The sequence below is a fragment of the Diplotaxodon limnothrissa genome, linkage group LG19, assembly GCF_057381915.1.
Source record: "Diplotaxodon limnothrissa isolate DT_005_m linkage group LG19, D_limnothrissa_male_GT1.1, whole genome shotgun sequence".
NCBI classification, from domain to species: domain Eukaryota; kingdom Metazoa; phylum Chordata; class Actinopteri; order Cichliformes; family Cichlidae; genus Diplotaxodon; species Diplotaxodon limnothrissa.
Window position 1 is genome coordinate 19,532,493 of NC_140614.1, and position 14,717 is coordinate 19,547,209.

The window sequence follows — 14,717 nt, forward strand, 5'->3', positions numbered from 1 at the left end:
TTCTTCTTCATTTGGATCTCTGATGTTAAAGAGCGGTGATTTCACTAATTTGATAATGTTAAGGGCACCGCTTTAACTGTGAAAACAAGCCCACCTACCTGCTCTTCCAACCTTAATGACGGGCTGCAACAAGCCTGAGTCTAACATTATACCCCATATATGGAAAATATGGGGTAAAATTCCCACTTTTAAGCAGAAGCTGAGCAGTCATAATTGTGTCAGTAAGCATAAAATCAAACTTGTGATCAGCACGTGGATTGAATTTTATATTTATGGTTTTGCTGTAGTATATAAAAGGGTGATTAAAATGAAGTGAAAGAGATAGTAACCACAGAGAGAAAATACGACAAAGAAGTAGAGGTGATCATTCAAAAGGAAACACAAAATTACCTCAAAACCAAATTAAAATATAATAAAAAATAATAACAAAAACCGATGTCCAAGGAGATTATGGTGTTTTGAAATTACATCCAAAACATAAATGCATTTATACTTGTGTTATAGCCTTATAACATAATAGTGTCACATGACGGAGAGCTGTTACCTTACTCACATGATTAGCCCCGCCCCAGAGCACTCTGATTGGCTCCCGTAGAAGACGATGCCAACTGTTTTGCCCCCCGACATTAAATATAACTGGAGTGCCGCTGAGGATTTGAGTGTAGTCGGTTGTTGCCCCCTTCCTCGTCTAACAACGCAAAGAAAAGGTAATAAAATATGTTTTTGTCTTCCTTTAAAACTTCTAGGACTGAGCGGTGTGTCTTAATAGCTTTAACTCACTCCGAGTGTTTTTTTAAAAGTCCATGTTTTGCGAAGCTTGTTGTGCTACTGATGGCTAGTTAGCTTCCCAGAATTATCAGGTGAGACGTTTACGTGTTTGTTGCCACCTCGGTAAACATAGCTGAAATCTAGAAGAGGATCTGAATATTTTTCCCTACTGTCATCCATCCAGGAATCCCACAGAAAGCGAGGAGATGTGTCGGTCCGTCCTATTCGCCCTGCTTGGTCTGACAGCCGGACTCGTTATTGGGTTTCCCACCCAGGAAGAGGAAAACAGTGGCGGAAAACACTGGGTGCTTATTGTGGCTGGCTCCAACGGCTGGTACAACTACAGGCACCAGGTGAAACTGCGACCACCGTGCGAGCTGTGCATGACTCGATAGTTTTCTCTCATGGTTTTTGATAAGCACCGCTTTAAGCTCTGATAAGCTAACTTCCCCTCCCTAATGCATGTTTTCCAAGTGCTCCTCCCGCTGCTTAAAAGGCTGCATACTGTGATAATGTGGAGCTGACCTCCGAATCTTTTGCTCTCCTGCTCGCTCAGGCCGATGCTTGCCATGCCTACCAGATTGTCCACAGGAATGGCATCCCCGACGAGCAGATTGTGGTCATGATGTACGATGATTTGGCTGAAAATGAACAGTGAGTTGGCACTTTTGTTTCTCTGCTTGTTCATACTTCTTCTTTCCTTAAAATGTTTGACACAAACTCATCCTAATTTTAGTAGCTGTTGACCTTAGTAGGCTATTAACTATTAGTAAGATATAGCACACAAAAACTCAATCTTAAGCCAGAAAAGGCTGTTTGTAGGCCCTGTTACATCTGACTCAAATTCAAGAGTCTCTGCTGTCATTATGCATCCATAACAAAAGTCTAGCTTTACTATCTCACATGCTGCATTACATTTACATAACAGATAAATATACTGACACGTGTATCTGCTGTGTTTGTGTATATATACATACAAATACACGTATACACAAGAATATTGTACGTTAGCACTGAATATGAGATATTATAAACTACTTATATATAAATATGTGTAATGTATATATCTTAGGGTGGATTTGAAAAAATAGGATAATGCACTTTACATGAGTTACTAAATATATAACGTATAAATGTATCCATATATTCCCGAGGAGCATAAACATGTGGAATTGAGCAGGAGAATATATCACAGTAGGGTTATAAAGTCATTTGACAGCTATGTTCAGCAAGAAGCCTGAAATAATCTTCAAGTCTCTGTGTGAGGATAGCTTTGAAGCACCTTCAGAGTCTTTGTGGATTTCCCCTTCACTCTTTGCACAGTGAGTAGGCTAAAGATGAGCCGGAGATTGTGAGGATGCATCTATAGAAGTTGTTAAGCAGGTTTTTGGAGGAGTCTGGCTTAGGAAAGGCACTCTGTGATGGTGACTCCTAGGAACCTAAAGCTGGAGACTTTCCCCAGCTCTCTATGGTGTCAAACTGTGAATCTCCTCCCTGTAAAGACCGACTAACACTGTTTCATCAGGATCACAAAAGACAAAGACAAAGACAAAAAGTAACTGCTGACAATCCAGTTGTTTGCTAAATTACCTTAAATGGCCTTCAGCTTTGGTGACTGACTGACATAAACAAACAAATCAGAGCAACCATTGTAGACACTGAACAACAGGATTTGTTTTTTAATGAATGAATTCTTGATGTTTAAAAATGCTCAGAAGATTAAATTACTCTTGGATCTACTTTTTCAAAAAATAAAAATAGTTGTATTGTCAGTCATTACTTTTTTGTCTTTGTCTTTTTTGATTCTGATGGAACATCTTTAGTCTATCTCATGGAAAACTAACAGTCTGCTGGCATCATCTTTGGAGATAGTGGTGGGTTTCAGGGTTTTCGCAGGAATTTCCCAATCAGATCAAAAAGCTGCATTGGCATTCCTCCTGTCACTGTGTTGCAGGGCCCTGCATCGCTCAGAAAAACATGTTGAGTGAATGAGTCGTGCTGAGAGGAGTCACGAGGAAGGTGCTTCCATAGAAATAGTCTCGGAGTTATGTTACTGGCAGAGGAGGGGTAATGTAAGGAGATGTGTTGGTTGCGGGAATCACAATGGCAGTTACATAGTGGGACGCGATGTAAAACCCAGCTTTAGCAGTGATTTGATAGAGTTGGCCTGTGCTACTTAAATTTCAGTGCCAGCCGACTTGCACATGTAGTTAGCTGTTACTTTAATTAGAGATACTTTAATATATTAGCAGCTGTTTACAACAAAGACTTTTCACTGTGTTTTGCTTGAAGTTTACCGGGCAGTCAATCGAGTCATTCTTTCAGGTTCATTTCAGACATTTAGTAAAGTTTTTGATAGAACTTTCTGATAAAATGGGAGACATATGTTCCTTATTTTTTTGGTTATTTTGGATCATAACCCATGTGTAGATATGTTTATTCAAGTTGACAGGCACGATGCACGCTGAGTAATGCTGTTATTGTTAACTGTTCCCACACCTTAAAATGTTCCATGAATGTCAGTCTGCTTTGTTTTTTGAGAGTTTGAGAGACATTATGCAATATGGGATTTAAAAAAAAAAAAAAAAAATTTTAATATCCGTGTCACGTGCTTGTATCACTGCCATTGTAATCACAGACTGAGCATCTGGTTAATAAATATCTAGCTACAGAATTGTAAAAAAGAAAGACAAACTGTACGTATCTGTGCGCAGATATGTATACCATAACATTTCACTATAAATGTTATTCATTGATTTATTTTAACATCTGTGGTGTCATATTGTTTTGTGGCTCTGTCACCAGATGAGTGAATCATTGTTATCCATCTGTTTCCCTTTTATCTCACAAAGTGTTTTATCAGCTATTTGCACTTCCTTCTGTGTGTCTGAATCATGTTTTTCTTCCAGGAATCCTACCCCTGGGATACTGATCAATAGACCAAATGGCAGTGATGTGTACAAGGGAGTTCCTAAAGACTACATCGGGGAAGTGAGTGCTTCAGTGCATTTCTATAAAAGATCAACTGATTTCAATATTTTCCAGACGATTGTTTGAAGAGGCTTCTCTGCTGAAAGCAAACTTTGTGGGTTGATGTGTCTGTTATTGCAGGATGTTACCCCAGAAAACTTCCTGGCAGTGTTGAAGGGTGATGCCTCAAAAGTCAAAGGTGGCTCTGGAAAAGTGCTGAAGAGGTAAGTGGTTAAAAAAGACAGGAAGTAACGAGCGCGTGGCCAAACAACAATAAATCTGGTTTATATACTTTTTTTTTCTTTTTTTTTTTTTGTCCCTGTTAACTTTGTTCTCATTTTCCTGGCAGTGGACCCAATGATCATGTGTTTGTTTACTTCACCGATCACGGAGCACCTGGTATTCTGGCATTTCCCGCCGATGAGGTGAGTACCTTTTTGTTTTTTTTAACTTCCTGGCACTGCAACAACCACAGACAGGTTACACCAGATTCACAAAGAGCCTTATTGCTTCACAATCACTTTGATATGTCTGGGTTGGGTTTTTTTTTGTTTTTTTTGTTTTTTGCAATTTGGTGAAATATCTAATTATTAGATGGAATATTATGAAAAGATAGCAGTCGCCGCATTGAGGTCAAACACAAATGGTTAACACAATTTGAACATTAACATTATCATTGCAATCAGCATTGTTAGTGTTTAACTTGTCAAACCAGGAAGACATCCTCACCAAGTAAACTAACCGTGTTTTGGGACCTTACATATCTCCTAATTTGCTGATAAATCAGTTTTTATGTTTGCAGTGCATGCCATCACGGTGCTCTAAGAAACACTAGTGTATAATTGTGGTTAATGCAAATTTGTCACCTCTCTGTCTGCAGCTCCATGTTGAAGACCTTCAAGCAGCCATTACATACATGCACGACAACAAGAAATACAAAAAGGTGATGTTTGATATGTACCGTACAAGTGTGGGCACGTCCCGCAGTCTAAAATTCAGTTGATAAAGTGTTGATGTAGCTGTGCTGATGTGTAAGGTCATAACATTTGTGTTTGGTCCACACACACACACACATAGATGGTGTTCTACATTGAAGCATGTGAGTCGGGGTCAATGATGAACCACCTGCCTACTGACGTTGATGGTGAGTTGAACTTTATCAGCAGAATTACTTTCCTGTAAAAAAAAAAAAAATGATGAACCAGCATCAAGTGATGAGAGCGAAACTGATGCTGGTCTATGCTTTTGATGGGATCAGACTAGGATCATGTGATTTTTATTTTTCATGTTTTAATTTTTTTTTTTTTTTTTTTAAATCAGCCCTGCGTTACGCTACGTGTTATGTTGACTAGACAGATGTCGGGTCCGTGGTTTGAGGACTTCTGCTTTTGACTTTTAGTCTTTTGTAAGAATCCATTAAATGCTGAGGTCAGCTGCCCAGCTTGTGGTCATCTTTAAGCACAGTTACTGTGTCGGACATCAAGTGATAAACAGAACCGGACCTGCACATGACATTGATCAAGATTCTTCTTTGATTGTTTTCAATTAATGTCTGTTTTTGATGTGTCCAAGTGTAAAGCAGTTACTGAAATTTGTGTTTAGATCTTCAGTTACAACCTTCAAATTTTTCTGAGGCTGTTGAACAGATTAGCGAGCGACCTTTAGATCTGCCTAGTGTAAAACTAAAGTCTCCTAACATGAGAATCTCTGTGTATTCTTCAGTGTATGCCACCACAGCAGCCAACGCTGAGGAGTCCTCTTATGCCTGCTACTATGATGAGAAACGGGACACCTACCTGGGTGACTGGTACAGCGTGAATTGGATGGAGGACTCTGATGTGGTGTGTGATTATCTTCCTCATTTGTGTCCAAATCACAGCTTCTAATATTTATTCATTTTTGAAAAATATTTTAAAAAGAAAAATGTAATTGTTGTCTGTTATATTGTGACTCTGAACTTCAGAGTATCTTGTGTGGTGGCTTTAACACATCTTATAATGTTTAGACTTCAGGCTGCAGGGAGAGGTGCACATCGGATTATGGTGTAGATGTAGATTTAATCCAGAAACATGAATCCACTGAGAGAATGAAAAAGGAAGAAACGGTTAACGTCTAAGATTGGCAGGAAAAGGAAATGATAAACGTCTCCAAACGTAGCAGCAGAACTTTTGTCTTTAACCAGCCCCGAGTACTTTGCATAAGTGTGTAACAGTAGAACAGAAACCTGACCATGAGACAGTCAAACTGCCACACATTATTTTACGGAACGAATTCACTGACTCTTCATGTGACTGTTATTTTGGAAGCATTTTATCACATTCACTTTTTTTTTCTGTCTTTGTGCATCCAGGAGGATCTGAGAAAAGAAACATTGCTACAGCAGTTTAAGATTGTGAAGAACCACACAGACACGAGCCACGTCCAGCAGTACGGAAACAAGGTTAGAGCAAGAAGGCTGTGCAAACTGTGAACGAAATGCTTCAATGAGCACTTGTCAGTTCTAGACTAAAGAAATTTGAGGGGGAAGTAGTGTTTCGTTTAAAGTTGGAATGACTTGCAGAATGTGTTCATGTATGTGAGTGAAAAAAAACCAAAGTTTGTTTCCTCCTTCTATTTTAACGCTTGTACATCTTTCTCTACAGACTTTGGCCCACATGAAAGTTATACAGTTTCAGGGTAATCACAAAGCAGACAGTCCAGCTCCGATGAACCTGCCACCAATTACAAACCTGGATCTGACCCCGAGCCCTGACGTTCCTCTGGCCATCCTGAAGAGGAAGATGATGGCCTCCAATGACATCAGTGTGGCACGGGGCTTGCTCATGGAGATCAGTGCCCACCTCAAGGTAAAGACTGACAAAGCTTTCTAATGTTTGTGGCAGTGTGCCAGAACACTGAAAATCCATTTGATGACAATTTACCATTAAAGAGTGTGTGAACCTTTGTCTGTGTAGCTCAGGGACATTATGGCCGACACTATGCGCAAAGTGGTCGAGAGAGTCGTCGGCAATACGTTCAAAGCCAATGACATGGTAAACAGCAGAGCTGACCTCTCCCAGCATCAGTGCTACAAGGCGGCAGTGAAGCACTTCAAACACAACTGCTTCAACTGGAGCAAACCTGAGGTAGAGCCACACACTATGAGTCTTTCAGCTCCTTTTTAACAGACCCGAGACATCCCATTGCAGTTTACAGAGTGTCTGTGATTCATATAAAGCCATTAATAAATGAGTCACCATTGTGGCCACATTTCAAGCTTACAGTAGAATTTCGCTCTCATGCCTGGACTCTGGTTCTCCTTGTAAAGGGGAAGTGCCAAATCAGTTTCACATGCTATTCATCAGCAGGTATCATACTCTCATTCATCAGCTCTTTTGCATTCAGCTGACTCTAATCCAGACACTCTGAGAATAAGCTTGAACTCCCACTCACAGTTCTATGAAAGCCATATTAAAAGCATCACACAGTAAGCATATTGCCCACTGTGATCTTTGATTATTTAGGTTCAGGATAAGGGTAAATGGAGGAAAAAATATATAAATAATAAGGTAAATTAAAAGTAATATCACTCAATAAAGTAATAAATGATGAAAGAAAATCACATGACTAAGATATTGGATTGACTTGCTGAATAATACTGAGAAATATGTTAATTACGTGTAAAAAAATCAGTATTAGTTGGATTTTTAAAACAGAATTGAGCAGTAAATGTTGTTTCTCTGTTCATCGTGGTTGTCACACCATCTGGCAGTGAATGATCAGAAATACTTCAATTCAATTCAGTTTAATTTATGTATTGCCAAATCCCAACAGCATTTGCCTCAAGGCGCTTATTATAAGGGAAAGACGTCACCAGAATACAAAGTTACAATCAGTAACTTCCGTAACACTAATTGTCATCTCAGTGACTGGGAAAGCCCTTAATCACATGATTTAAACTCAGTATTTTCCCCAGGTGCTTTCATGCAGCTGTGTGCTTTTATTCTGAAAATCTTCTTTTGTTTTCTCTGGACAGTTTCTGATGTTTCTGACGTAGAGCCACACACTATGAGTCTTTCAGCTCCTTTTTAACAGACCCGGGACATCCCATTGCAGTTTACAGAGTGTCTGTGATTCATATAAAGCCATTAATAAATGAGTCACCATTGTGGCCACATTTCAAGCTTATAGTAGAATTTCGTTCTCATGCCTGGACTCTGGTTCTCCTTGTAAAGGGGAAGTGCCAGACCAGTTTCACATGCTATTCATCAGCAGGTATCGTACTCGCATTCATCTGCTCTTTTGCATTCAGCTGACTCTAATCCAGACACTCTGAGAATAAGCTTGAACTCCCACTCACAGTTCTATGAAAGCCATGTTAAAAGCTTCACACAGTAAGCATATTGCCCACTGTGATCTCTGATTATTTAGGTTCAGGATAAGGGTAAATGGAGGAAAAAATATATAAATAATAAGGTAAATTAAAAGTAATATCACTCGATAAAGTAATAAATAATGAAAGAAAGAATAATACTGAGAAATATGTTAATTACATGTAAAAAAAAATTAGTATTAATTGGATTTTTAAAACAGAATTGAACTTGTTGAATTGAAATTGTTTCTCTGTTCATCGTGGTTGTCACACCATCTGGCAGTGAATGATCAGAAATACTTCAATTCAGTTTAATTTATGTATCGGTAACTTCCGTAACACTAATTGTCATCTCAGTGACTGGGAAAGCCCTTAATCACATGATTTAAACTCAGTATTTTCCCAGGTGCTTTCATGCAGCTGTGTGCTTTTATTCTGAAAATCTTCTTTTGTTTTCTCTGGACAGTTTCTGACGTTTAAGGGCATCAGATAAAAAAAGAAAAAAAGAGGAAGCTGGTGAACATTTGAAGATTCGTGTAAAACACAGCTTGTGGTGACGTTTCTGACGTGTGACGATTTGATTTCTTTGCAGTACGAATACGCACTCAGACATCTGTATGCGCTGGTGAACCTTTGTGAGGGAGGATATCCTGCAGAGAGGTATAGACCACTTCTCATTTAATGTAACGAGTTACCTGAGTTTCTGTTGTCTTTGGGGTTTTTTTCTCTGTAATTCAGTGTCAGTCATCTGATTAGGTGTGTGTGTGTGTGTGTGTGTGTGTGTGTGTGTGTGCGCACACACAGTATGTGGATTCAAGCTGATCTTAACTCAGATTTTAGTCGATTTGTTTCTTGTAAATAGAAGTAGCTATACACTAGTACAAAACCTTTGCACCATTTAAATGTGGCTTTTTGTTTGTTTGTTTATGACTCTCCTGTCTGTTAACAGTGGGTTTTGCTGTGTTTTTGTCAAGGGGAAAGCTGTTTGAATAAATCATCTTGGTCTCTAGGAACATATGAAGTGAATTTTTCACATCAGTCCTTAAAAATAACATTTTTGACAGATAATCAATAGCTGATAATCAGTCATATTCCTTACTGAAAAGTGATAAAGACACTCTTTTTTTCTTTTCTTGTGGAGATATATATATATATATATATATATATATATATATAAATAAAAAAACACCCAGCACGCCCCTGCGGGCGGTTTATCCTTCAAGCTCGGGTCCTCTACCAGAGGCCTGGGAGCTTGAGGGTCCTGCGCAGTATCTTAGCTGTTCCCAGGACTGCGCTCTTCTGGACAGAGATCTCCGATGTTGTTCCCGGGATCTGCTGGAGCCACTCGCCTATCTTGGGAGTCACCGCACCTAGTGCTCCGATTACCACGGGGACCACCGTTACCTTCACCCTCCACATCCTCTCGAGCTCTTCTCTGAGCCCTTGGTATTTCTCCAGCTTCTCGTGTTCCTTCTTCCTGATATTGCTGTCATTCGGAACCGCTACATCGATCACTACGGCCGTCTTCTTCTGTTTGTCTACCACCACTATGTCCGGTTGGTTAGCCACCACCATTTTGTCCGTCTGTATCTGGAAGTCCCACAGGATCTTAGCTCGGTCATTCTCCACCACCCTTGGGGGCATCTCCCATTTTGACCTCGGGACTTCCAGGTTATACTCCGCACAGATGTTCCTGTACACTATGCCGGCCACTTGGTTATGGCGTTCCATGTATGCCTTGCCTGCTAGCATCTTGCACCCTGCTGTTATGTGCTGGATTGTCTCTGGGGCATCTTTACACAGCCTGCACCTGGGGTCTTGCCTGGTGTGATAGACCCCAGCCTCTATGGATCTTGTGCTCAGAGCTTGTTCTTGTGCTGCCATGATTAGTGCCTCTGTGCTGTCTTTCAGTCCAGCTTTGTCCAGCCACTGGTAGGATTTCTGGATATCAGCCACCTCCTCTATCTGCCGGTGGTACATACCGTGCAGGGCTCTGTCCTTCCATGATGGTTCCTCGTCTCCCTCCTCTTTCTTGGGTTTCTGCTGCCTGAGGTATTCACTGAGCACTCGGTCAGTTGGGGCCATCTTCCCAATGTATTCTTGGATGTTCCTTGTCTCATCCTGGACTGTGGTGCTGACACTCACCAGTCCCCGGCCCCCTTCCTTCCGCTTAGCGTACAGCCTCAGGGTGCTGGACTTGGGGTGAAACCCTCCATGCATGGTAAGGAGCTTTCTTGTCTTTATGTCAGTGGCTTCTATCTCCTCCTTTGGCCAGCCTATTACCCCAGCAGGGTACCTGATCACGGGCAGGGCGTACGTGTTGATGGCCCGGATCTTGTTCTTACCATTCAGCTGACTCCTCAGGACTTGCCTGACCCTCTGCAGGTACTTGGTGGTTGCAGCTTTTCTAGCGGCCTCTTCATGGTTCCCATTCGCCTGTGGGATCCCCAAGTACTTGTAACTGTCCTCTATGTCTGCAATGTTGCCTTCTGGTAGTTCAATCCCCTCAGTTCTGACTACCTTCCCTCTCTTTGTTACCATCCGACTACACTTCTCCAGTCCGAACGACATTCCAATGTCATTGCTGTATAGCCTGGTAGTGTGGATCAGTGAATCGATGTCTCGTTCACTCTTGGCATACAGCTTGATGTCATCCATGTACAGGAGGTGGCTGACAACTGCTCCGTTCCGTAGTCGGTATCCGTAGCCAGTCTTGTTAATGATCTCACTGAGGGGGTTCAGGCCTATGCAGAACAGCAGTGGGGACAGAGCATCTCCTTGGTAGATCCCGCACTTGATGGTGACTTGTGCTATGGGCTTGGAGTTGGCCTCTAGTGTTGTACGCCACATCCCCATTGAGTTCCTGATGAAGGCTCTTAGGGTCCCATTGATCTTGTACAATTCTAGGCATTCCAGTATCCAGCTGTGGGGCATTGAGTCATAGGCCTTCTTGTAATCAATCCAGGCAGTGCACAGGTTGGTCAGTCTGGTCTTGCAGTCTCGGCTGATTGTTCTGTCTACCAGTAGCTGGTGTTTTGCGCCTCTGGTATTCTTGCCAATTCCTTTCTGTGTCCCGCTCATGTATTGACCCATGTGCCTGTTCATCTTAGCCGATATGATGCCTGACAGGAGCTTCCATGTAGTACTGAGGCAGGTTATTGGTCGGTAGTTGGAGGGGACCGGTCCCTTCTTGGGGTCCTTGGGGATCAGGACCGTCCGGCCTTCAGTTAGCCATTCCGGGTGTCTCTCGTTAACTAGCAGCTGGTTCATTTGTGCTGCCAGACGCTCGTGGAGTGCAGTTAGCTTCTTCAGCCAGTAGGCGTGAACCATGTCGGGCCCTGGTGCTGTCCAACTCTTCATACTGGAGACCCTTTCTTGGATATCTGCCACTGTGATGGTTACTGGACCCTGTTCAGGGAGGTCGCTGTGGTCAGCCCTCAGATCCTCTAGCCACTGAGCATTGCCGTTATGGGTTGCATCCTTCTCCCATACGCTCTTCCAGTATTGCTCCGTCTCCAGCCTTGGTGGTGCTGTTCTCTTATTGTTCCCTTGCCACTGAGAGTACACCTTTGCTGGTTCTGTGGAGAACAGCTGGTTTATTCTCCTGCCTTCTATCTCTCTGGTGTACCTCCTCAAGCGGCTGGCCAAGGCTGTGAGTCTTTGCTTGGCAGTTTCCAAGGCCTCAGGTATGGACAGCTTGCTGTATTTCTTAGGCACCTTATTCGTCGCACCTTTCTGCAACTCCGTTAGTTGGCTAACCTCTCTCCGTGCTACTTTGATCTTGCCCTCTAGCCTCCTTCTCCATGGAGGGTACTGCCCCTTGTGGCTGTTCAACTTGTAGCCAAGCATCTCACTGGTCACTGCTGCCGTATTGTAGATCAGCTTGTTAGTGTCGGTAATCGTGGTTGTAGGTATTGCCCGTAGTGCTGCATTAACATCATCTAGCAGACCTTCTGAGGGTACTTCACGTAATCTTGGTAACCGGCTACGGGGGATCCAGGTTTCAAGCTTGGCCATGATCCTATTTTTCAGGTCAGTTCCTCCCGCACTCAATGATCCTTCTCCTATCACACTTGGGGCTATGTACCCAATCTCGGGTGGGGGTGATGATATCTCCCCCCTGACCTGGCGTCCTGACTCCTCCTTGCCGTAGCATTTGTGTTGTACCTCGTCAATCTCTAGCTGTGAGAGCAGTCCCTTCTTTCGAATGTTGGAACACTGAGCTACTAGTTGTTTCGCCGTCATTGTGGATGTTGGGTATCGAAGAATCCATAGGTCCCTCATCCTATTCATGTAGCCCCTTCCGCCGGGGTTACTTGCGTAGTAGCATTCCAACAACGCCCACCGATGCCTTCTTGTTCCAGTAGCCCACTTTTCGTCAGGGTGCCCTGGTTCCTCAACACCTGACGCGGACCTTGTTGATCCGGGCGACGTCCGAGCCGGCATGCCTTCATATTTATCTGTCTCGCTCATGTCTGCGGTAGGCTTGCTTAGCATAGGGGGTCTAGCCTTAGGACCCTTACTGGATACAGACGCCCCAGGCAGGAATCGAACTTGCGATCCTCTGTTCCAAAGGCGTGTAGTCTAACCACTACGCTATCCAGCTGCTCTATATATATATATATATATATATATATATATATATATATATATATATATATATATATATATATATAAAAAAAATTATTATTATTATAATAATAATAATAATAATAATAATAATAATATTTATTTTTATTTATTTTTTTTTTGGTGATGTAATACTAAGGTAATCTTGTTTTGTTGTCTCTCCGCAGCATCCAGCAGGCCATGGACACCGTGTGTGGCCACTAAAAGGATTTCTGTGAAACCATCAAAGCCTCTGGTTCTTCCGCTTGAGAAGCTGCGAAAACTGAGCTTCTCTTTGCACCACTTGGGAATCAGTCAGATGTGGAGCTGACCTTATTGTCTTATGAGCACACTATAAATTTTAAAGTCGTTTTTGATTTTACTGATTTTTCTTTTATGATGACTTCACAGTGAAGAGCGTGCGAGACTTTTTATTGCTACCCGTTTTGTTTTTAGAACAAAATACACAATTATAATATGGACTGCAAATAAAATTGTTTGCTAAGCTTTATTTGTGGTATTGCCAAGGGCAGACCACTAAACAATGAATGTTAAGCCTCAAGAGACTTTTTTTGTGACACTGCTGGGAATAAAATCCGATGGAGCCAAGGTGACATGCTTTCTGGATGATATTTCTAATAGCTGCTGTTTACTGTTTCAGCAGCTAACCTCAGAAGGATTTCTTTTCCAGATAATTCTGCATTTCCTATGATCAGAAACCTTTAAGTTTGCACACCACTGTGTGATAGATACATAAATGCACCCATATCCTCTGGCTGTGAACTGCTGTGAGCTTTAACAGGATTTTGGACTCCCTGTGATCTTGATTTTTAAAAGCTGATAGTTTATTACAGGATACCAATGAGCCCGAGAGCAGGTCTATATTTACAGAAACAGAACAGAGACTGGGGTCATCAGAGATCAGGTGAAGGGCTTGAGATTGATCAATTAAAAACAAACTTGTTTATACTACAGCATTGGGGCTATTAGTGTCATTGATTTATGTAAATTCCTTTAAAAACATTTTAAAGGAATTTCCTCATTTTCCACTGCAGAAAGAAATCTAAATAAAGTAAAAATGCACTCACTAAGCATTGCTAATACTGGCTTTGACTCTTTTTTTTTTTTTTCTTTCTTTTTTTTTGCCTTCAGAGCTGTTTTAATTCTTCATGGCACAGATTTATTAAGGTAGTGGAAGCAAACTTCAGAGACTTTGGTCCATATTGTCATGATAAAATCACATAGTTGCTGCAGATGTCGGCTGCACACCTGTAATGCAAATCTGTTGTTCTAAAATGTCCCAAAGATTCTCTGTTGGATTGAGATATAGTGACTGTGGACGCCATTTGAGTAAACTGTTTTCAAGGAACCAGTTTCAGATGAAACTGGTTTATGACATGTTACCCTGCTGGAAGCAGCTATCACAAGATGGGTAAACACTGTGCTGAACTGGTACTAAGAGGGCCAAAGATTGCTGAGAAAAACTCCCTCACACCACGACCAGAAGGCTAAACTGTCAGTTCAAGGCAGAATGGATCAGCTTTCATGTTCACGCCAAATTCTGACCTTGCCATCTGAATGTCGCTCTCATTAGACAAGACAATGTTTCTCCAATCTTTTGCTGTCCAGTTTTGGTGAGCCTGTGGGACTTTCAGTTTTCCATTCTAGTAGTAGACTTGTGGCCATTCTCCTTTAACTTCTGACATCTACAAGGAGTTTTCACATGCACAGCTGACAGTCAATGGATATTTTCTGTTATTTGGACTTTTCTCTGTAAACTTCAGACATGGTTGTGTGAGAAAATCCCAGCCGATCAGCAGTTTCTGAAATACTCAAACCAGCCCATCTGGTACCAACCATACCACTTTCAAATTCACCTAATTTACCTTCTTTCCCATTTTGAAGCTCAGTTTGAACAGTTTGAGCAGGTCATCTTGACCATATATGCCTACAAGCACTGAGTTGAGGCCATGAGATTGGCTGATTAGTGATTTTGCCTAAAAAACAAACAGTCGAACAC

At 41.7% G+C, this 14,717-nt stretch overlaps 1 protein-coding gene across 1 annotated transcript; it reads left to right on the top strand.

Annotated features, from left to right (window-relative positions):
• The first annotated feature begins 627 nt into the window (after positions 1-627).
• On the top strand, positions 628-13,783 carry lgmn (legumain). The gene is made up of 14 exons (XM_085342616.1): positions 628-707; positions 953-1,121; positions 1,325-1,422; positions 3,678-3,759; positions 3,880-3,962; positions 4,088-4,163; positions 4,619-4,681; positions 4,816-4,882; positions 5,461-5,579; positions 6,089-6,178; positions 6,381-6,584; positions 6,693-6,863; positions 8,682-8,749; positions 12,886-13,783. The coding sequence occupies exons 2-14, from the start codon at positions 975-977 to the stop codon at positions 12,920-12,922; spliced, it is 1,305 nt and encodes a 434-aa protein (XP_085198742.1). The 5' UTR covers positions 628-707; positions 953-974; the 3' UTR covers positions 12,923-13,783.
• Positions 13,784-14,717: the final 934 nt, after the last annotated feature.

What these genes read in the sequence shown, in the direction of transcription:
- lgmn (XM_085342616.1), top strand. Translation starts at nt 975, where the DNA reads ATGTGTCGGTCCGTCCTATTCGCCCTGCTTGGTCTGACAGCCGGACTC. An exon ending in GGTACAACTACAGGCACCAG is followed by an intron (nt 1,122 to 1,324) that starts GTGAAACTGCGA and finishes CTGCTCGCTCAG; the next exon opens with GCCGATGCTTGCCATGCCTA. An exon ending in CCTGCCTACTGACGTTGATG is followed by an intron (nt 4,883 to 5,460) that starts GTGAGTTGAACT and finishes TGTATTCTTCAG; the next exon opens with TGTATGCCACCACAGCAGCC.